General features: G+C 44.7%; 2 protein-coding genes across 2 annotated transcripts in view; both read left to right on the top strand.

Annotated features, from left to right (window-relative positions):
* megf10 (multiple EGF-like-domains 10) overlaps positions 1–8,006 on the top strand; it is a 71,202-nt gene extending 63,196 nt beyond the window's left edge. Inside the window, exons 17-25 of the mRNA XM_010889645.5 lie at positions 2,527–2,655; positions 2,989–3,117; positions 3,768–3,896; positions 4,325–4,552; positions 4,789–4,916; positions 5,640–5,760; positions 6,319–6,363; positions 6,460–6,663; positions 6,789–8,006. Coding sequence (XP_010887947.4) covers positions 2,527–2,655; positions 2,989–3,117; positions 3,768–3,896; positions 4,325–4,552; positions 4,789–4,916; positions 5,640–5,760; positions 6,319–6,363; positions 6,460–6,663; positions 6,789–6,955 — 1,280 coding nt within the window. The 3' untranslated portion in view covers positions 6,956–8,006. The remainder of the gene's footprint in view (positions 1–2,526; positions 2,656–2,988; positions 3,118–3,767; positions 3,897–4,324; positions 4,553–4,788; positions 4,917–5,639; positions 5,761–6,318; positions 6,364–6,459; positions 6,664–6,788) is intronic.
* Positions 8,007–9,082: 1,076 nt separating this feature from the next.
* prrc1 (proline-rich coiled-coil 1) lies at positions 9,083–20,542 on the top strand. Its single transcript, XM_013137270.4, has 9 exons — positions 9,083–9,394; positions 11,184–11,296; positions 12,653–13,072; positions 13,925–14,073; positions 15,096–15,198; positions 15,623–15,786; positions 16,487–16,590; positions 18,119–18,221; positions 18,918–20,542. The coding sequence occupies exons 2-9, from the start codon at positions 11,200–11,202 to the stop codon at positions 19,125–19,127; spliced, it is 1,350 nt and encodes a 449-aa protein (XP_012992724.2). The 5' UTR covers positions 9,083–9,394; positions 11,184–11,199; the 3' UTR covers positions 19,128–20,542.
* Positions 20,543–24,194: the final 3,652 nt, after the last annotated feature.

The raw sequence follows: 24,194 nt of genomic DNA, 5'->3' as shown, positions 1-24,194 counted from the left end.
ATTTTTCACAAAAACGTCTGTAGTTAATTGTGATTAATCGCAATTTTACAATGTGTTCAAATTTTTATTAATAAACACTTTTCTGTCTTAAAGGCAGTGCATTATGTTAAAGACTATGATGTTTTATTGTAAACTATGCAGAGTGCTTGATTTGAAATTAAAAAAGTGCAGGAGCTGTCTTTTTTCAAGTGGGTCCATTAGAACAGGGAATGTCATGATCCTTACATTCCTCCCCTCAAATTACCACAATGATTGGCAGAATCTATTGGTATCCCATGTAAATAGAAACAGAAAGTGGCTGGTCTCTGATCCAATAGTTCTTCCATCTCCTACCATTGTGCTCTTAACCAAGGCACCAAGTACAACAACAGCCACATTTTAGGATTCTGTATGAAACTCCCATCAGCCCCTCTGTCTGGAGAGCTGCAGGCATGTTATCCAACACTAAATCACACCTCTGCTTTTAGTGGTTTTGGCCTTAGATTTTTAGGATAAAATGTGATTTGAATGGGGTTCAGGTGTGGGCCTGGAAACAATTTGCTTTTTCTAATAGGTGTTTGGCCACAACCAAATATGTATATGTTTAAATATATTTCCCCAATTCCACCAAATGCAATAAGGTAGGTTACTTAAATAGGCCAAGGCATAAGGGAGGAAAGGTTGCCATAGATGGTTATCCACAAACATGGAGACAGAGCAGGGTGAGATCTAAAACATGCAGGGCAGGCGGGTGCCCAGGATCAGGGCTGAGAAAACACTGCCTTAGGCAAACAACAACATAAAATAATCATAACTCACCATGCTATGAGCAAGGTTAACAGGTGGATTCACGCTCACATAGCGTCTCAGGACCAGTGTCAGAAAAGGATGAGAGTGGAGGCACGGCTGTTCTTGTAGATATTCCAGTTTCCAACAACTTGAAACAGCGCAGACTGTATTCTTACCTACGAGTACTAACACGCTGTTAGACAGGATTCACAGACAGTAAACATGACTCACGACAGGAATGCGTAGGCTACTCCCCATTGTTGTCTTTAAAAAAGTTCATGAGAATCGCATCAGACAACTCCAACATAAGTCAGGTGCCAGTAAAGTTACCCGTACATAAATCAGTAAGTGACAGCTCTCGCCCAAGTTAAGCACCGACTATGGATCATGCTGAGGCTCAAACAAGAAAAACGCCTTAAAGGCGAGTAAAAAATTAGCGGCATTAAACAGTTTTAATTAATCGCATGCGTTAGCACATTAACTTTCTCAGCCCTAAAAATGAGGTGTGCATTCACTACTCTAAGTCTCAGGATAAGTGGGTCTGCTAAATTACTTAAGTAAATGCCGACTCTTTTTAAATTTTGAGAACGGTCTACGCTTTCATTCCAGGCTCTGCTCTACCAAGTCACGCCAAAAGTCATCAAGTCATAATCTGTGTAAAAAACTTTCAGTTCAGCAAAACTAATTGAATTACATCAAATGAACCAAAATGTGTGTGTGGTATATTAAAACAAATAATATACCACACATATATGTTAGTTAACTTCACAGTTCCGTTGCCAGCCTCTGAACACTTATTAGCTCTACGAGTGTTCATTATGACAGACCACAGGCTCTACTTATCGTGAACTCTGATCCAAAACTTGTTTTCTGTGGGACACTCCTGGCCCACAGGAGATTTGCCGTCCTCTGAACCGACTGGCTGTACAGCGCTGACATGCCCCTCTGCCCGGCTCACATTACTGCAGAGTGAGGAGACTCTTTTTGACCTCTAATGATCCCTGATGAGCTCTGCGGGCCCCACTAACTAATAACAGGCTCAAAGGATCCTGGAATAGCCAGACTGGGTTGCCTCATCACTGATGAACTGAGACATGCTTTGTGTGTTTCACATTATGAGGAGGCCGTAATGACCCAGACCCATCATGTGTCCTGATAACTTTGGCCCAGCTGAAAGTTACCTTGTGGGATGTGGACTTTCTGGGAAGAGATTCTGAGGGAGAGACATTTCTGTTTTTAATTGGTTAATATTGGTAACTAGTGCGAAAGACAGGCAGCTGGGGATTAGGGAAGTACTTTGTCTCCCTCCAGTGGTGGCTGATAATACAGCATGAGTTTCATACCAATAGAAATCTTATTCAAACAAATCTACATCTTCTGATCGTAGGCCAGGACCACTGTTTCGTTTCGTTTATTTGCTGGCTTGTGCGTTCTTTTTCACTAGCTGAAAAAGACGGGCAGGAGGTAGAAGTTAGTCTAGTAGTTGGAACATCTGAGTAGTAACCAAAAGGTTGACACGGTGAAAATCCCCTTAACTTTAGTACTCCCCCAGTGCTCACCGTTGCACTGTACTTTGCAGGGGTTGGGTCAAATGACAAGCGTTTCTTTCCTCGTCCACGGCCTGGGCGCTGTTGAGCTGTAGAGTGGGACAGTTTGCAGTGTACAAGTACATGTCCTGGGCAGCTGTTCGAGGTCAGGAGGTTGTTGTCGTTGCTGTATTTGCTCCCTCACACTGCGGTGTTTGTCCCCGTCTCACAGCTTGTCCCCCTGGACAGTGGGGACCCAACTGCATCCACACGTGTAACTGTCACAACGGGGCCTACTGCAGCGCCTACGACGGGGAGTGCAAGTGCACGCCGGGCTGGACCGGCCTCTACTGCACTCAGCGTGAGTCCCAGTGGTTGGGAGGGAGGGAGGGAGGGAGGGTTGGAGGGCTGTTGGTTGGGTGGGTGTGTGGGATGGTGGGAGGGTGTGTGGGTGGGAGGGTGTGTGGGTGGGAGGGTGTGTGGGTGCTTGGGTGGGAGGGTGTGTGGGTGGGAGGGTGTGTGGGTGGATTATTAAACTCTCCTCTGTTTTAATCCCGGCCTGGATGCAGAATCCTGGTCATCTTGTACCCACCCACGTTTGTAAAGACACCAAATAATGGGCTTTACAGTGCCCCACGCGGGTCAGTCGCTGGCCCAAGACTGATGTGCGTACTGCGTATGCATCCATTTGCAGGCTGTCCGTTGGGCTTCTACGGTAAGGACTGTTCCCAGACCTGCCAGTGTAGGAACGGTGCCGACTGTGACCACATCTCTGGCCAGTGTACCTGCCGGACGGGCTTCATGGGACGCCACTGTGAGCAAAGTAAGTTTAACGCTCTGGATTATACTGTATGGTAACACCAGAGGACTATATTATAGGTTTACGCTAGAGGATTATACTGTATGTTTACAACAGAGGACTATATTATAGGTTTACGCTAGAGGATTGTACTGTATGTTTACACCAGAGGATTATACTGTATGGTAACACCAGAGGACTATATTATAGGTTTACGCTAGAGGACTATACTGTATGTTTACAACAGAGGACTATATTATAGGTTTACGCTAGAGGATTGTACTGTATGTTTACACCAGAGGATTATACTGTATGGTAACACCAGAGGATTATACTGTATGTTTACAACAGAGGACTGTATTATAGGTTTACGCTAGAGGATTATACTGACTTTACAACAAAGGATTATACTGCATGTTTACACCTGAGGATTATACTGTAAATTTACAACAAATAGTTGTTTACTACTAACATAATTCTCCGGAATTTACTGACATTATAGTGATTAGGAGTGCAAATATAACAACAGAGCTTTAGCGCTTAATCAAAATGCATGATAGAGTAAAGAGGTAATAACTTGGGACTGACTAAAACATAATTTTCTCACACCAAATTTGACAAACTTGACCTTACAGACAAAGCATAAAATGAAAACCAAATGTGCCATTTCTCAGAATGCCCCCCGGGTTCCTATGGTTACGGCTGTCGCCAGGTTTGCGACTGCCTCAACAACTCGACCTGTGACCACATGACAGGCACCTGCTACTGCAACCCTGGCTGGAAGGGGGCACGCTGTGACCAAGGCAAGTGCCCTTACACACCACAACAACCCTGGCACCGATAAAATGGGTTCAAACCCCACTGCTAATTCCGGGGGTGCGCCGCGGTGGTCCCTACGCAAGATTTGAACCGACCACCTTAGAGATCAGAAAGAGTGTCCCTTTACTAATCTGTAAGAGTGGGACTAGTGGCATTGTGACGACTGTACTGGCCACTGACTACGCCGTCGCCGGTATGAAAGGGCCGTCTGTCCTGTAGCGCTGGCCTTGACAGTTGCCATTTAGGGATGTTTATGGCTTGATGGGATGCGCTGCAGTAACACCCCACCCGCCTCAGTTCAGGAGATATATTTCATGTCCCTTTGTCAAAATCATACCGTGCGCTCCGGACGGACAAAGTGGAATTAGATGAGGTAGACCTTGACCTGAACACTGCCCCTCCCCCTTCGCAGCCGGCGTGGTGATCGTGAGCAACCCCAACAGCCTGACCAGCACCGCCATACCCGTGGACTCCTACCAGATCGGCGCCATTGCCGGCATCATTGTCCTGGTGTTGCTGGTGCTGTCTCTGCTCCTCCTCTTCGTCGTCTACAGGAAGAAGCAGAAGGGCAAGGAGCCCGCCATGCCCGCCGTCACCTACACGCCCGCCATGCGCGTCGCCGCTGACTACGCCATCGCCGGTATGAAAGGGCCGTCTGTCCTGTAGCGCTGGCCTTGAGTGACAGCTGACATATAGGGATGTTTATGGCTTGATGGGATGCGCTGCAGTAACACCCCACCCGCCTCAGTTCAGGAGATATATTTAATGTTCCTTTGTCAAAATCATACCGTAGACAGCCATGGGAATGGATAAACTCTTACTCATATATGCTTTGGCTGTTGTCTCGATGAATCAGTTTCTCTTTGTCTCTTTCAGATGCAGCACACCCGCCAACCAGTCAGACACCAGGACACCCCAACACCAGCTACTTCTCCAACCCTAGTTACCACACGCTGACCCAGTGCAACGGACCCCCGCATGTCAACAACCTGGCGTACGGAAAGGTGAGGCCTCCCTAACAGAGTGGTGAAGCCACGTTCACCACTTCACTGAGATCACTGAGTTCACCACTTCACTGAGATCACTGAGTTCACCACTTCACTGAGTTCACCACTTCACTGAGTTCACCACTTCACTGAGTTCTCCACTTCACTGAGTTCTCCACTTCACTGAGTTCTCCACTTCACTGAGTTCACTGAGTTCACCACTTCACTGAGATCACTGAGTTCACCACTTCACTGAGTTCACTGAGTTCACCACTTCACTGAGTTCACCACTTCACTGAGTTCACTGAGTTCACCACTTCACTGAGTTCACTGCTTGCTACCACTGAACAACCTTTCTTGGTCAACAAAACTTTCAGGAGGGGTAACAAATGTGGATTTCGTCATAGATAGTACAGTTTGCGCACTGGGCTCATGTACCTCGGCTTATGGCGAAGTCAGGCACCCACGAGCTGCCTGGGGTCCTCAGTGAAGGAACGGGTGTGTGTTACGACACAATGGTTGGGTTGTTTATCAAGAATCAACAGGCTTGGTGAAGAAAGAGGCTTTGAAATCAGAATTGGATACAGCAAAATTGGAAGAAAATGTGGAAAAAGATACAAAATGTGGATTAGACTAATATAATTTTTCCACAACAAAATCCTGCAGAAAACAACAATTATCAAGAATTCCAGACAATGTTTTAAAAGGCCGTTAACCAAAGTGTTATGGGGTGAATTTCAGGCTAAGAACAACCACTTTGTTAACCTGAAGAACGTGGACCAGAGGAAGAGGCCTCCAATACTGGACCACACTGGAACTCTGCCTGCTGACTGGAAACAAGGAGGCTGCTTCAACGAGCTGGGTGAGAACACACACTAACACACACACATACACACGCTAACATACACAAACACACATACACATACTAACATACACACACACACTAACACACACATACATACACACACTAACATACACACACACACACCAACACATACACACACATACATATTCACACTAACATACACACACATACATACACACACAAACATACACACACAAACATACACACACAAACATACACACACACACTAACACACACACACATACATACATACAAATACTAACATACACACACACACACACTAACATACACATACATACACACACTAACATACACACACACACCAACACATACATATTCACACTAACATACACACACATACATACACACACAAACATACACACACACTAACATACATACATACATACAAATACTAACATACACACACTAACACACACACATACATACATACATACACACACTAACACACACATACATACACACACTAACATACACACATTCAGTATGCATCATTATAATGTGCTTATCATTTAATATATTTCTTTATTGTACCAGGAGCTTATGGAGTTGACCGACGATACATGGGAAAATCCCTGCGAGGTAGGCTGTTATTATATCATATTGTAATGAAACTGTTAACATTGGTCGTTTGAGTTCGAAGCCTATCCCTGACTGGTCCCCGTCTCTGTCCCTCAGACTTGGTGAAGGGAACGTCCTATCACGAAAGCTCCTGCTCCCTCAACAGCTCGGAGAATCCCTACGCCACCATCAAGGACCCGCCTCTGCTGATGCCCAAAGTGGAGTGTGGCTACGTCGAGATGAAATCGCCTGCGCGGCGAGACTCACCCTACGCGGAGATCAACAACACCGGCCCCACCAACAAGAACGTCTATGAAGTTGGTGAGTGACAGGGGATCTCTTCCTACGTGTGTTTGTAGCCTTTAATAACCCCCCTGCTATGACTGTCGCCCGTCTAGACAAAAAGGAAATAATTAGGCTAACACTGAAAATGCTTCTGTTTCCAGAGCCAACTGTCAACACCATCCACACACCTGGCAGCAACAACGGTCATGGCCCGTTTGCCCAGGACCCATACGACCTCCCGAAAAACAGCCACATCCCCTGTCATTATGATCTCCTGCCAATGCGTGACAGCCCACCATCGCCCCACAATGAACTAGACAGTGAATGATCTCCAAGAGAATCGCCCCTTGAGGAGTTAGACAGTGAATAAGCTCTCAGAGACTCAACAATGCCCCTCTTTTGCTGGCATACCATACGCTCATTCTCTGAATATTCCTCCTTGCAGTTTTACTCGTTGTTTCCTTGCAGTTTTTTTTTTTTACTATCACTATAATCATTCTTAATCACTTTTTGAGGGGAGGGGAGTGAGAAGAACTCTTCTGTTGCCTCAAGTGTCACATTCACAAATGTCTTTAGTATCAGCCTAGACATGACTGTTATTTGTGAAAAGTTGTGATACTTCGAGGTGCTTGAGTAATATTGATAAACAGCTTTTTACCGCCTTTCCTAGGAACAATGGTGTTTTCTGTTAGTCATTCAACTCACCCGGGGATTCATATCACTTGCCTTTTATAGTGTACAAATACAAAACAAACCTCAATTTATTTTTGTAATGATGAAAGTGAACTTTAACAGTATTAGAATCAGCTAATTAAACTGGTTAACAGTATATTAGCATAGTTTGTTCTTACATATTTTAGTTTTTTTTGTTTTGTTATTAGTACTGTATAATTGAGTCTTGTTTTGTTTTGACAATGTTACTGTTATTGTTGTTGACAAATCTTAATCTTATTTAGTATGACTTAAATACTAAAGTTAACCAAAGTTGAAGTGCCATAGTAAATCTTGTGATTCTGTGGTGAATTAAGAGCAAATAGCTGAATTTTTGCTGCCTTTCAATCCCTCAGTATGAAGTCTGTTGGAGGTCTGTTACTGTAAGCGGTTAGTGCTTTGTGTCAGTTACCATTGTGAGAACAAGTTTAAATGTTATGCCATAATACTTTCACAACACAAGAATGACCTCCTGGGTGAACACAACTGACTCCAAAGCACGGGAGAGTTCCATTACAGCATTACGACTGTTCATATGGAAAAAAGGAGTTGGGCTCTATTACTGGTCATGAAGGCATGTTGAAGGATGATCACTAAAATAGCTGAATTACTTAATGCTTGTAATTAGATCAGATGAGGTGAGGTCATTAGCAACCTGTGAACTAGTGTTCTCAAATTAAAACAGGGAAACTATTGGCATGACACACTGTTAAATTACTTAGTATAATAGTGATTTAACTTAAATGTAGTGCAATTGAGAGGGCTCAGCATAATACAAAATTACTCATTTGTAATTATAATGCTTAAGCTGGACTTTTGCATGGCAATGAAATGGTAGGTCTAATAAAAAGTACTCTATAATGAGCTAAATTCAAGATGCACATGAAATAGGCCTACATTTCTATAAAATACTGGATTTGTTCGAGGTTATATTAAGAACACTTTCCACACATTCTGAATGGCCTAAAAGACAGTCACAGGTCTTGAACCATTCTGAGCCAGAGATTAAATGTATTTGTACAAAAATTATGTATATAGCTGTAATCACTTGAAAATAACAAGTGATGTTTGGTGTTGATGTAAAAAGATATATGTAAACAACTGTCTCCCTTCTGGTGAATGTTATTAATCTACAGTAACCACAGGGTCCTAAGAATAATGGCACACCCTGTGTTGTGTTCTGAGAGGTCCAATCATACCATACTAAAAATGGTCTAAAATAATGTTGTAGATGAGACTAGACATGGCTCAGTAATTTTCATTATAATAAATTCAATAGATTTTCACCAGGAAATAACATGACAGTTTGACCCTGGCTTGACAATGAAAGCTGACAACACTAGTGTTTTTATGGCATTGGCTATCAATACATGAACATGTCGGCTTTGATTAAATTGAAAAGTTGGCTTTTGGTATGTCTGAGGCGAATTGGACGTGTAAATGTATATACATATATTTTTGTTCCGTTTTTCGATCACCCTATTCTTAGACCTTTTGTAAAAATTGCACACTTATTTCTTCTCCCCAAAGAAATGTCATGACAATGACTACTGCCACTTGTTACAGTTGCTCCATAATGCATTTAGGTTTATTTGCCTTTGTTTTTAATAGGTTACATGTACTGTATGTGCCAGTGCTTTTCAATAAAATTACAAGAATGTGACGTTCATGACGTAATTACTTGATTACGCGTCTGGCACGGTGTGGCAGTGAGTTCGTCATCACCTGGGGACACGGTTTACGCATGCCTTTTGTCTTGATTGGGCTGGCAGCTTAACCAAAATAAGCGAAATACTACATATAAATCAATTGAAAAATAATACATTATAAGAGCTGCAATTCTGTGGCAACATCTTAGCATACATAGGATCTGTAACATGAGCCGACGTACAGTTTCCACACCTCTTTTGTAAGACGTGGCAATGTCTGACGTCACTAGTACGCGGCCATATTCCATTGAGACAGTTCACTTGCTTGCTACTTTCTTTTAGCTCATAAATTGGAAAAGTGGTTGATTTTCCACCCGACTTGTTTTTCTGGAATAACACGCTTTCAGGTATGAATGCATGTACTAATGTATTTCTGTCAACTGCGAACAAATAAGTAATCAATGCCTTTGTCTTGCGGTAAATCAGTCTAGCCAAGTTAGCTACTGTAGCTAGTAAGAAAGCATTAACCATCACTACTTAGCTTCCCTGCTAGACACAAAACATACCAACCAATTTCAGAAATGTTATTTATAGAAAATTTAGTAAATTGGTATTTAGCTGATTGACAATTCAAACTTCATAGCTATCTTTTTGCTGTGTTTATTGTGGAACTAAATGGGCTAACGGGCTTCTGGTTTTAAGAAACTGCTGCACACTTTGTTTTACATACAGCCGTGGACTATTTATTGTTGTTGGCACTATTGCCAGCCCACATAAAGTGTGTCAATAAACACATGTATACACTCTTGTCGCTGTCCAGTGATTTATAGGTTTGCATGCTTGTACCTCGGTATGATGAAGACGTGGCATCAGCTGACAATTGGCAAGTTTTCTGGCATTTTGCCAGGCGTTGTGTTAGTACAATGCAGACACATTCGTCGGACAGTCACAATTATTTAAAATTGGAAGAAAATATGAAATGACAGTAGAGAAAAGTGAAAGTAGCTGGGTAATAATGCAATAAATAAAAATTATGTAACCTTTAGCTTTATTTGCTGTTTTATTTTACCAGGTAGGTTAACTAAGAACCCATTCTTATTTAAAAGCAACGACCTGGGAAATAGTTACCGGGAGATTAGAGGGGAGAACTCTGCCAACTGGACATTATGGATTAATGGGTTGCCATGTTGGTGTGGGCGCCAGATTGGAAATGCATCTGTGACACTTGGATTAACACGGATGCTCTTGCACCTCGATCAGACCGACAGAGTACATCCACAAACCTTAATGCCTGCATCAAAGGGATTCAATCAATGCCATGGGGATCTTGGGTGGACTACAGTGGGTCAGGACTCTTGTCTGACGACCCATCCAAAAGATGCAGGGCAGTGTCCCCGTCACTGCCCCGGGGCGTTGGGATTTGACTGGAATGAGTGTCCCCAAACACATCTTGCAGCAGTATCTGGTCTCCCATGTTGGGTCCCACCGGCGTCAACCCCTGTGGCAAGGCCTGCAGGGTGATGCTGGGTGCTATGTTGCTGGCAGAATATATCAATTAAAAGCTCTTCATTTTGGGATTTGAAAGTCTGTATACAAATGTCCATCTACATAGAAGTGTCTCGTAGATGTTAATCACCTGTGCAGGGTCCCCAATAAGCAGATGTTCCAGTTCTCATGCAGAACTTGGAAGAAAGAGACTGATTTAAGGTCTGCTTTTGTAAGCGAACAGGGCAACGCTCGAACTCCCCCACATCTACCGGATTGATTGGACAGTACAGAGGAAAACCCAAGTAGATTTTCTTTAAAGCTTGTTATTCTATTTACTTTTTAAAAAATGGGGTGCATATATGTCTTCAGCACTGTAATTTCCATGACTGATGGCTTCGTTTTCTCATGGGTATTTCCTTTGGCCCTCTGCATGTGTGGAGCGAAAGTCGCAGTAGCAAACCGCAACGCATGAATAGTCTTTAGAATGGCAGCACATATCATATCGGCACCGAGGCGCTGTGTTCTCGTCCCGTGACATCCATGTCAATTCGTAGCCCTAGGATCCACCGTTTCCATTCAAAGCGTTTGCGCGTTGCCGCTGCCTGGTCTTGTCTAAAGGCCGCTACATCGGTCAACAACTGCCCCACACTGGAAAACCACTCCTGCTGTGTTGCGTGACAATAACGCATCCTTTCTTTGACGTGGCAGATCGGCGACTAAGACGATGATGGAAGAGAGTGGAATAGAGACCACCCCGCCGGCCTCCCCCTTGCCCCCCCCAGGCATGCCAGCCACAGTCAGCTCCCCTCCCCTCACTATGGGTAAGTCCTCCTCCGGAGCAGCGGACCAGTGGCGCCGCGGTTACGGCTACATGTCCAGTTTGGATTGGCTGGATCACCATAGGGATCCGCCCAATCTAGTTGTCATAAGTCAAAGCACAACGTGTAACGTACGTGTCCGTAAAGAATAATCTAACGACCGTTTCATGTTCTGTGCTGCGTTTCATGTTGTCCTCCCCGGTCAGCCCTCAGTGACCCCACTTCACAGGGAAGCCTGTTATCAAACACTCTGCACAGATTCCACCACCGCTTTCTAGGGCTGGGCGATGTCCGAACGAAAATCAGCATCGCGAAGTGGACCCAATTACCTGTAACAATATATTTCGCCATAACTTTGTGTTTAAAAAGGCTGAGTACAATTGTGCAGTTTAGACATTCTGCTAACGAAATTTGTGTAATTAACGTTAAGAAGTAACTCGATAATGTTATATATTGTTATCGAGGTGTTTGGGTCCACTTATCGCTATACTGATTTCTGTGGATATGGTCCAACCCTACTGCTGTCCCCTGCTCAGTTATATCAGATGTGTGGAAGTGACAAGGGCACACAGAGATGGTAGGGGGCGCCATTCTGCAGAGAAACAGCCATCAGGAACATCATTCCGGAGTCAGGTCAATGGCTTTAGCGCATATGCCTTTTGTTGTGGGAACAGCAACGGGTCGCCCGATCATTCTCTCTCATCCGCGACCCGGACATCGATTAGTTGTAGATGAGATGTCCGTTTTGTTGGTTGATGAACGGGAGATTGTCCTTCCCTCTTCCATTCAACTTTCACGGAGGATGTGTGTGTTCATCTAAACGCAGAGGAGTGAATCACTGCTTTGAACGTCCACATTAGTTAGTCTGTCCTTTAGACTGTTTTGGACAGACAAGGTTGGCTGTTTGGCAGCTGTACAAGGAAGTTCTGATAATAACGACCTACCCCCTGTGTAACTTTGCAGTGACGCAGCAACAATGCTTTTCCCATTAATAATTGGAGCCTTTGGCGAGTTATGTTCTGCTGTAATGGGAAAACAACTTGCCTGTTATATTTCCTACAATGACAATAGCGTCCTGGAGGTAGCTTATTCTGAATGTCAGCATGTTTTTGTTTTTTAGGAGTTATCTTGTTATTGTGTTGGCTTTCTGTCTGGTTCGCCGAAAATATAAATGTAACCTTTAAGGGACACCTAATGTCTTGTACAGCGTAGTGTTTTACCCCCTCAGGATGTAGACAAGCAGATGTTTGGTTTATTAAACATCGGCGCCTGCTTTGACATACCTTGTTATTTGGGTGAATTGTCCCTTTCCCCACTGTCTCCATGGTGTCCGTGACATGCCACTGTTTCCCTCCCCAGGCCTGTCCAGTCCACTGTCACTCCCCAGCACCACCAGCGTCTCCACCTTTGTTCCGGAGGGCTTCTCCACCCCTGTCGCCCCTGCTGTCTCCGCCTCCGTCCCCCCCTCCGCTCCCCTTCTTTTCGGGAGCCCCATGCCTCCCATGCCCCCCCTGTCTAACCCTCACTTTCCCCCGCCGCCCGTCATGGGCGGGCCCCCCTACTCCGGCAGCCCCATGGCGTTCTCCCCCCCACCCGCCTACGCCTCTGCCCCCGCAGCGGCGCCGCGGCCCACCGGGCCGCCGATGTCGGTTCCACCCACGGGCCCCCCCACCACAGGCTTCACCATGAGCGCGGGCTATGACATCACACGGGGGCACGCCGGGCGCACACCGCAGACGCCACTGATGCCCAGTTTCTCCAGCGCCGCCCCGATGCCAGGTAAGATGCCCGTCGATGGTGGGTGGGGACTTGGACACTTACACGTTCCAATGGGACGTGTCCAACCCAGTGGTCAGTCAGGAGGGGGTCAGGGGTTATCTTCTTCTGTTGTGTGTTGAAGTACTTTAAACCAGAGGGAACAAGGTGCATAATACAGACTGCTCCACCCCCCCCACCCCCTTCTCTCCCCCTTCTCTCCCTCTCTCCCCCTTTCTCGCGCGCTAATTGCCAAATGTGTTTTTTTTTTTTTCGGTTTTAAGATCCAATTGAAGACTTGAGTGTCCCATAGTAAAACATGGAAAATCATGCCAAATGAGGACATTTGGCTGGTCCTCACCCTAATAAGAAGCGTTATCTGAGTTGGGATTATGTTTAGGAGTTAGGATTATGTTAAAGTTAGGCATAAAGGTTAGGTTATTGAGGTTTGTGTGGGCGGGGTGGTCGTGACGTGTGGTTTCCTCCAGTTTATTTTGCATTGTAAGGGTGTGATTGGTTGGTATTTTCATTCTCTCGTCTGCCTTTTCCTGGTTGTCATTACGTGTTGGTCTGCTGGACACAGTGGTGGCTTTTAAGCCCGGACGTCAAGGTGTGCTGAACTGCTGCTTTCCCTGATTGATTCATGTCTGTAATTTGGCACTGTGTCCAAGGACATAATCAGTCCCCGGTTAGAAGTAAAGGATGAAAAGCAGCGGCGTCATTGTTCTCTGGACCCACGCGTTTCAACAGGGAGGGGCTACCTGGAGTTGGCCAATAGGAGACAGTCTCCTGTTCCAAAACACTTTCCATTGGCAGCCCTGTTAAACGTATGTATTATGGTGAGTCAGTGATAACAGGCTCCATGTGACCTTCCAGGGATCGTCTCCAACCCGATGGTGCAGCAGCCCATGATGTCCGGGGGTCTGGACGCCGGTTCCCCCATCACCTTCCCCGAGGTGGAGAACGAGGACCCCCGCGGCGCCGCCGATCCCAACGCGGGGGGTGGAATTTGGGGGTTCTTCAAGGTACTGTTATTTATTCATTCTTATTTTTTTTTTTGTGGGTTTCATTGGGGCAATGGACCGGACGCGTTCTCAAACTGGGTTCATTAGGAGGGTTCAGATATGTTGTGAGATGGAACTGAAGTGAAATGCGCTCTTCTAACTTTCTCTCTATCAGTAAAACATAAATCGCCCCAAAATACTTCTTAAACTGTAAATGAAGTTGAAACAAAGATTCTCGTGTCCCAGCACTACGCCTCCCCCACAGTGTGTAACGCCCTCCAATCGACATCATCATCTTATATTCAGTCTTTGTACTGTCAGAACCCAAAGGACCCAGTCTCTCATTACGCCACATGCAACAGCTGGGTTTCTGAGAAACACTTTCCTGGACACTACTCATAAATCCGCCACTAATTTTGTCAGCGTTGTCGGATGAATGAGCTCCGCCTGCCAGGATGATGCCGATGGCTACATCCCAGAAAATGGCCTTCTGTTTTCTATGTATGGCCCTACTAAAAAAAAACGTGTCCCGCCTTAATGTCTTCTTCCTCCTGGCTGGCTGGCAGAGAACAGCAAACCTCGGACAGCTGGATAGACAACCCCGAGGAGTCCCAAGTGGGAATAAAGCCTGATGGTTTCGATCCGGTCTTGTTTGGGGCGTGCGTGCTGTTCTGTGTGCTGGCACGCACCGTCATTCACAATCTTCTGGTTCGACGACTGATCTTGTTCGGCGTCTCAACTGTGTTTTCTTAATGGTCTCGTTGTGTGTGAGCACTGTGTGGAATGAGTCCATGAAATGACTGGGATGTCGATCTGACTGTTTTTATTTCCAGACTTGAACAAGGTTTTTTTAACAAACACATTCAAAACGGTTTCTTACCACAACATCAACAGTGTTAAAATGTTGCATCACCGGGGTGAAGTGATGAGCTGTTGTCTGGCCCCTCCCTCTTTTTGCAAATCCAATCAGCTTTTCAACACTTGTGCCATAAGAGTCGGTTAAGGGGTGCCATTAATTCCTTCTGTGTTTGGTCCTCTGTCAGGGTGTGGCCGGTAACCAGATGGTGAAGACGGTTCTTGACAAGACCAAGCACTCGGTGGAGTCCATGATCACCACCCTGGACCCAGGCATGGCCCCATACATCAGTAAGTAGGCCGTGGTCCTTCCTGTTTACTCAACTTTATTGTCCGTATGTTACTCAGAACACCAGGATTGGGTCCCCTGGCTAATTCTCAAAGCCCGTCCTGATGTACTCCATGTCTGAATCCACAATTCTCCATCCTTTCCCAATGTGTTCACACGCATCAGGGTTTTAACAGTGGCGATTGAAGTGAGTCAACTGACATACCAATTGGGCTTTTATTTTCTGTTGTTGCTGTTAAAATCACTGAATTGTCTGAATAGAATTTGAATTGGCCCAAACCCTTGGTTAAATCATCCTCTAGGCTGTGAAGCGTGCTGATATGCGTGTATGTGAAAGATTTGTTTGTACTGTATATGCATATTTTTAGTCTGTTGTGTGTGTGTTCTGTCATTCCTGGGTTGACCGTGTGTGTGAATGTATCGTAGAGTCTGGGGGAGATCTGGACATTGTGGTGACGTCAGACAAAGAGGTGAAGGTTGCAGCCGTGAGAGATGCCTTCCAGGAGGTGTTTGGCATGGCCATGGTGACCGGGGAGGTTGGCCAATCCAACATCGCGCCGCAGCCTGTGGGCTATGCAGCCGGAGTCAAGGTCAGCTGCACATCACTGTGTGTGTGTGTGTGTGTGTGTGTGTGTGTCGGTCGGTCGGTCGTCATTGTGCTGCCAGAAAATGGGGAAACCTCTCTCCCTCTACAGGACAGAAGTGTTTGTCCCCGTCTTATATATCAGTGCCAGTAAAATTAAGGTCACAATTAGTTGATTTAAGTTTGCGTTCCTTCTCCTTGAGCCCTAATCATGTGTTATAATGGCTTCAGACCGCACGGTTTAAAATGATACACAGTTAATTAACATGCCTGCATTTGTCTCTGTTTGTGCACACGTGTGTTTAAAAAAAAAAAAACTTGCATTACCGAAATTGTCGTAACAGTCATTGCATTTCTTTGTAATAACAATGTTGTCATTAAATTAGCTACCTCTTCTGTAATGTGTGTAGCTACAGTAGACCTGCTGCACAGGGGTTCTGTAGACTGTTAATGACGTGACTGGTAGAACAGAGGCAGCAGCTCCCAGGTAAAACGCAGCTGACCCAGACTGACAGATGATAAGATACTGCAGCAACGAGGAATAAGACCTTGCATTGCAATACTCTGGCGCTCCTTTTTTCTGCACCTCCCCGGGTACGCACTCCCATCACTCTTAAGTCATCCAGAAGGGGGTGTGCGTGCGTGCGTGCGTGCGGTCTGCATTGCTCATAACCAGCGATGGACGTCTTGGGCTGATGTCTCCACAGGGGGCCCAGGAGCGCATCGACAGCCTGCGGCGCTCCGGCATCATCCATGAGAGGCAGCCCGTGGTGTCGGTGGAGAACTTCATTGCAGAGCTGTTCCCAGACAAGTAAGTACTGAAGAAGAATCCTGGAACCGCAAAACCCTTTAAACATACCTCTCTTTTCCTCTGACACACACACACTTCGCTCTCCCAAACACAAGTCTCTCTCTCTCTCTTACAAACACGGATACATTTTGCTCTCTCACACACACACAAACACTCATGTCTCTCTTTCACACGCACACAGACACATTCACTGCACACCTAAAAACAAACACACACACACACACTGTCTCATCCTTCCACACACAGTCCTGGCTGACTCATACTTCCCCACCAGAGCGTAGAAACTCCTTTCGCTTTCTCGCCTCTCCCTCCTCCTTCCTATTTAAATCTCCCGTGTTTTGTAAGTTAACTTTGAGGATAAAACAGCCTGCTGAACTTCTCTAGGAATTCAAGCATGGTGGTTATGTGGAAATGATGTGGTCCATTTAAAAATGTCCAAATCAACTAAAATGTCCCTTTGAACAAAACAAACTTAAAAAACAGCTGTGTCCCTTGACACATTTTCCAAATCTAATTTTCCCAATCTAATTTCTTGACCTTCCAACATTTTCCCCACAGGAAATCACCTGTGAGACATGTAAGTGTTTGTCTGGACTGCTGATGTCACAGTACCGGGATTGTGCTTTAGGGCATTAAAAAAACATGATGTTGGCAGGTCTGGGATTGCGACCTTAGTCGTCATGCCTTTTCCTTATCACCAAACGGCAGAGTGGCTCAATATCCCATAAGAGGACCTCAGAGGACAAGGAGGCTGCCAGCCAGGCCAAGGGCAAAATGGCTTCCGCAGCCCAGTAGCCCATCTCTGACCTTTTGCTACATTATTGGCAAAAGTACCCAATCAGATTGGCGACGATCAGAATTACCTGAAAAAGATCAAGATAAGGCCCCGTGTGGAGATGCGGCCTTTCCGGGCTCAGACCGCTTCCTAATCCCTTCGAGTCTCAACCGGAGTAAAGCCAAAAAAAAAACGTGAAACTAGCTCTCGTCGCCACACCGGGCGAATGGTTATGTGGAGGAGCGTTTCATTAGTCCAGAGCAGTGTTTAGATTGTGTCCGTGGAAGGAGGTTAAAGGTGTGTTCGTTAGTTTGCGTTTCGGGGGTGTTATTGAGCATTCGTTGAGGGAGGTTAAAGGTGTGTTCGTTAGTTTGCATATCGGGGGTGTTGTTGAGCATTCGTTGAGGGAGGTTAAAGGTGTGTTTGTTAATTTGCGTTTCGGGGTGTTGTTGTGCATCTGTTGAGGGAGGTTAAAGGTGTGTTCGTTAATTCACTCTATTCAGGGTTTCATTGCGGGTCTCACTACTTTGCGTCGGAGCGTTGCTGTTATAGAGCCCTTAACATGAAGCTCCCTGCTGCCACCTAAAATCACGTTGACAGTCATTGTGCCGTTAGGAGTCCAAAGAGCTGGAATGCAGAGCCAAAATACGTGTCAGTATCCAAATGAACTTGCTGTTGCCTGAGTATTAGCGTGTGGTTCCTGTCTTCTATTCACCACGGTTGACATTGTGTTCCGTCTCTTGTTCCGTCTAGGTGGTTTGACATTGGCTGTCTAATCCTAGAGGACCCTGGGGCGGGCATTCACATCAAGACCTTCACTCAGGCCACGCCCCTGGCCTTGGAGCACGTCCAGCAGGTAGGAGGCCAGCGCTGCCGCTAGCGCTGTCTTGTTTTTAATTGGGCGCTGACGGTTCACCCCATAGCTCTAAAGAAGAAGTACGGCGTATTACCTAGCATGGTTGCATATGTTAGCTTGTCATTAGCACTCAGCGTTAGCACTTGACAAGCACTCGTTTTGGTCTGCCAATAGGAGGGAGGCAGGACATTGAGATTTAGTGCTGCCCTTGGATTGAAGGCCATCACTGTTCTGACAGGCTGCTGACCGTCGTCCCATAAGGGTCCCTTTCTTTCATACTTGACCTGTCAAAGCTGTCACTTTGCATTTAAATAATACTTCCAGCTGCAGCGTGCCTCCACTTGGGTAGACTTAAAAAAAAAAAAGAAATCGATGAAAATCTCTTTAAGGCCTTGTCTCTGGTAAAAGTGTGAAAGGGTTCAAAGATTAATTTCTTTCCAAATAATAATTAAGTAGATGAAGTAGATAATCTGTTGCATGTCATCTGGTATCTTATGACAAACCTCATGCAAACCATGAGCCAATCACCTGATGGATGTCTGCTTGGTATAAATCGGATTTTAAGAAAATGTGCTCGCCTTTGTAAGAGAGGATTACGCCAAACTGAATCCAGAGCACCAAGTAGCCGATGACACGGATCAGAGCTCTGCAGTCCTCTAACCCAAACACCCCCCTCTGTCCCCACTGCCTCTAAAGGCTCAGGCTCTGACTCCGCCCGACTACAGCCTCCGCTGGTCCGGCCTGCTGGTGACGGTGGGAGAGGTGCTGGAGCGCAATGTGCCGAACGTGTCCCGCACGGACTGGCACCAGGCCCTCACTGGCATGTCCCGGCGCCAGATGATTCAGGGCGCCGCCAAGGCCCTGGCTGGCATGTACAAACGGCAGTTGCCGCCCAGAACTATGTGAGACCTCCAGACCGGCAACCAGGGGGGAAGTGGATGAGCGGCGAGTATTTTGCCCAATGGGATTCCACCTCTGCTTTTAACTGTCCGTCCGGATTGGGCAAAAAGCCAAAATGCACATTTCTGTTTGGGTTTTTTAAAATATTTTTGTGTAGCAATTTTTTTTTTTTTTAAGGTGTTTCAATTATTCTGTTGTTCCAACTTGTAGGAAAGAAAGATGAATATGGCTTGTTGCCTCAAAGACAGGGAAGCTATAATTTATTTCAAAATCGAATTAGTTTTCCCGAGCGAAGGCCCAAAAAGAAAATGCCATTTTAAAGAGATGTGGATGAACACACTAGGTAGCCCATTAAATACTGTTTGTTTCTTATAAGCGGGATATTTTTAACATATTATAGATTGTCCCCTTTTCATTGAAACCATGTGTTGTTCTGCCAGTACTTAAATTCAGGTCATGTAAATATGCAGAATGCAGCGTTGTACTACTATTGAATGAACACGTTTTCCTGAAGGAGAAGATGGTGCTTTGTATCTTCAGAGCGAACAGCAACTGCCAACATAACATACAGTTTCTCTCTCTCCCAATCACTGGGGGAAAAGCTCACTTTATATGGACTAGCTGCAGGGTGAACATTCGTTTGAGATCTTTGCATGTTACCCGTAGTTAAATACAAATCTCTCATTGATGTCAATGTGGGATTTACACAAAAAATATTATCCGGTTTGCACTCAGCCCGCTCAGCGGATGCCTCGAAGCTGTGTGGATCGCAACGTGCGCACAGAGTTAGCAGCGCCTTAGAAAGCATCGGTTTGTAATGTTTTGTACGTTGTATGTATACACGTGTTAATACGACATATATATAAGTTAGTATAACGTCCTTTAGTATACAATTTCTCTCTCACACTAAAATGCAACTGTCAAATGCGGACTGTTGAAGTTACATTCTTCTTGATCTATACATTTGAATTTTTTATTCCAAGCTCTGTTTCCGCTTTTGGAATTAGATGGGCTTGATTTAGTGTGAATGCACTGCTCGCCACACAAACTTACTCATGAGTGACGGCAGACGTGTGCCACAAGGACACACAAAACTGTGCATGACCTCTGGGTTTTATTTTCAAGGCAGTCAACAGCTTTTCGTGGCTGCTTGAGGCTGTTATTCACTCTGCCCAGAACATAGAAGTCCCATGGTGGTACGATGCAACGCATCGAGAGGTCAGTAAACACCGCTCTTGTCGGGAAGTTGTTGTTCAGCTACGCCAGAAATATTTTCTTTAACTCCTTGCTTTAAATGGGATTTAACTTGTTTTGTGTCCCGACTGACTGATTAAAAAAAAAAAATCTCTTTTGGTGTGTTGAATTTTCTGTACTCCTAAATGTGCCTTTCTTCATGTGAGTAAAATCAATTTTGTTTCATATTGGTTTCTGTCTTTGTTGTTTTCTTGTATCGATGACAACTGTCACGTAGTCCTGCTCCGTATGTAAGAAACACACACACACTCTGTCAGGTCATTGTTATTTTATGCCCTTTACATGCTCTGTACTCCTCATGGTAAAATATTAAGATATTAACAGCAATTGAGATCTGAAAGTTTTAAATCCACTCAGAGACACTATTAACCTATCCATTCCTGGGTTTGCGCTGCTCGTTTAAAGGGCCTTGGAATGAACAAGTCAGTCATTATGAATTCCAGGAGTGTTTCTGTGGCATTGCTCAAGGTCCCTGACCTCATGCTCCATATCAAGGTGTTTGAAAATATTTTTATGACTGTGAATATTTACAGAATTGTATGATTTAAGTATCCTTGAAATTAAGTAGATGGTCCTGAAGTAACTATTTGAAATAGTGCCCAGTTAAATAAAATATGATCAATTATATTGTTAATTAAATTAAATGCATATGTTCAGCAATAGCAGCATCACATGGAGACCATCTATAACATGATGATTCAGGTAAAGAATGGAAGGTGTGGAATGTTAACACATCCCAAACTTTTCTCTACAGTAATTTAATAACCTATATTGAGCTGATTAATCTAGAGTGTCTAATTTTTCCAACCAAGCAATTGAATGTTGGATACGTTTTCTCAATAAAAAAATGAAAAGGAAAAATGGTATGGTGTCATTTGTATATTTAGTTTCACAAACCACTATAAGGACTAGAATGAAAATCTAGTGACATTTCAGTCCAATTCAAGCAAAAGTACAGGAAAGTCCTAAAGAATTTCAGACTTCAAATACATGCTGGGTGATATGGGCCTCACTATCCACACCATGTCACAATCACAATTTCCAAGAACCTGTCTGAATGATGTATTTTGTTATAGAGACCCATTCGCTGTTGCCTTGTTCTACAATGGACGTCGTTAGGTTTAGATTAGTCTGGTTTTCAATCACACAAATGCATCCTACAAGTTTGCTGAGAATTGGGACAAGAAACTGAACAAAAAAAGCTCTTTAAAATAAGCCTGTTACCTAGCTTTTTAAAATTCGTACTAAATGGGGAATACTGTATGATTCAAGGAAATGCAAATTACAAATTTTTGAAATGATATACGTATGCTTTTAGACCATTCTTCTGGGCAGAAACTTTCCATATACTTCGGGCCACCATCAGTCTGCGCTTATTGACTGACCTCTTTCAATTAACACACCAGTTTCCAGTAGGACTTTTAAGTCTGGAGAATGTGGATTTTGTGGTTCATTAACCACCACCAAGCTGGCATAAGCGCATGCTTGGGGTCATGTCCTGCCAGAAGATTCACTTGTGACCGGGTTCTTTGCGAGAACGTCCTTGCTCTGGGTCAAGTTTGTGATGTAACTGAACTAGAAAAACATACCGCAGTTTTGTAAAAGCCAACTCGAGACACCAACAGAATGGTGTGACTAACAGGTCAGCCCAATAGCTAAAATTATTTTATTCCAGATTTGTAGTCAGTGTGATAAACTTCCTGAAGTGTGCTATAACCTCTTCTTGGGACACACCGACCGCCCTGTTCCCTCTGGCTTTAGCTATAAGTGTGTGAGCAAGCTGACAAGGACCTGAACTAGATTCATGAACGTGTGCATCTGTTAATGGCTCCTATTAAGTTATTATTGCGAGTATCATGGTTCCAGATGGAGAAAGCCAACCTCTTGGTCGCCACAATGGAGTTAGCGACATTTGTGGAGGCCCTATAACTAATGATACTCTTGTGACCAAATGCACTTTGAGAGCAAGCTGAGCCTCGCGCCACATCGAAGCAGATGGACCGATTCACTTTTTACCCAACAAGGGGATATAACTGAAGGATCGTCCCCCTGGAGTTTTGATCGGAATGTCTCTAACAGCTAATGGGCCGTAGTCAGTGTAAACTGGAATCCGTGCATGTCAGGAACGTGCACACTCTCTCCGGGCCTTCGACATGGATTGAGCTCAGATTTGCCCAAGCCACCACAAGGAGTGAACCAGTTTAGATTGTTAACCTGCCGGCCAGTTGCATCGTCTTCTGACAGGCCTTGAGGCTAATCCACAAAAATGGATTCGTACCCTGATCTCACAATGACACAGCTAATTGTGAGGCAGTGACTTTACCGTTGCTCTCTTCAGGCACCCCTCTTTTAATGCTTTTTGATAAGGAACATTATTTGTATTCAGATGTGTGTGTGTGTGTGTGTGTGTGTAAGATATGTGGCAGATGTACATATTCCGAGCACAAAGAGAATAGCTGACTTGATGTGAATTCTTATTCCCCCTGCTGTCTGAGGGTCTTTGAACTCAGGAACATCTGCTCCTGAGGACACACAAGGTCACGCTCACACACACACAAACACGCACACACAACTCCCTTGGCAGATAAGATCCACCCAAAAGCTGTGAGATACATGCTTTATGTACTGACAAACCAGTCTTTACAATAGAGACGCCACTAGTTTTATGGTGCATGAAACCTGATGAGCATACAAAATGTGACGAAAAATAACTCCCTGTTCAGCGTTTGAGAAATCGTTCTTCTTTCATTGCTCTTCGTTTGGTTATCCTGAGTTGTTTGTGGTACTGGGTGATGGGTCACCAAATAATTTTCAGGGAAGACAGAAAAGGGTCTATTTAATTTGGCTTATACAAAGGCTACCTGTAATATCCAGTGATATCTATCTTTTTCTCTTTTTTAAACCTTAGTCTTGGTTTGTTACTTTGGTTTGTGTCTGTGTTTAGCCCACTAGTGCAGTCTATAGGGAATGTATTCGTGTCATTTTCTGGGCGTTCGGGAAGGCATGATAATGTCCATTGCCAAAATTGAATTTAAATAGCCAAAGCATTATGGAGCGGAGGGTAAACTCAATTCACAGCTAGCTTTGAATGTTGCCGACGGGGCTACGAAATGTGTCTTTTCTACAACTCAAGCCAATGAGGGTGGTTGCGAAGCAGAGCGCTTGTTTGCGGCGTGTGTAGCGCAGGACGGAAGAAAAACTTTAGCAGCAAATTGACGCCGCTTACAACCGCTAACCGTTTCGAAGTAGCGGAGTGCTGTAAAGGCACTTAATCGAAGCGGTATCCAAGTATGTTTCCCAGCCAGTCGTGACCAGGAGCTCCAAATGAGCAGGAAGGGAGTTCCATCACGCTCTGTCGACTTTTTGTGGCAGTTCAGACACCTGCATGTTGACTGAGGTCACAGTCGAATGAACGTCTCCATTACGCTTTGGATCCGCCACCTTCCTGGTGAAGTCAGCTGTGTGATAACAAGCTGCACCCCCAGTCCAATTTGACTTGCGTCAATATGACAAGGTCATAACTACTTAAGAGGAGTGGTATTTTTGGACCCTCAGTCCATTTTGACTTGCTGCAATATGACAAGGTCATAACTACCAACAAGGAGCATAATGTTTTTAATAGTAACTTTGAACTGCCTGCAGTTAATTTTGTAAAAAGCTGAAGGATGGGCCTGGAGTATCGACAGAGCTATGGATAAAAGACCCAATCATGCATGCTATCAAACTTATAGTTTGTACCATGTTTTGAGTTGTAGTGTTTCCATGTGCTTTTGTTTTTTCAGACACTGAAGTAAAACAAGCTGATGTGTTGGGTTCTGC

The sequence above is a fragment of the Esox lucius genome, chromosome 14 (assembly GCF_011004845.1).
Source record: "Esox lucius isolate fEsoLuc1 chromosome 14, fEsoLuc1.pri, whole genome shotgun sequence".
Lineage (NCBI taxonomy): Eukaryota > Metazoa > Chordata > Actinopteri > Esociformes > Esocidae > Esox > Esox lucius.
Note: the sequence above shows the minus strand (reverse complement) of the source record. Positions and strands in the feature narration are given on the sequence as shown.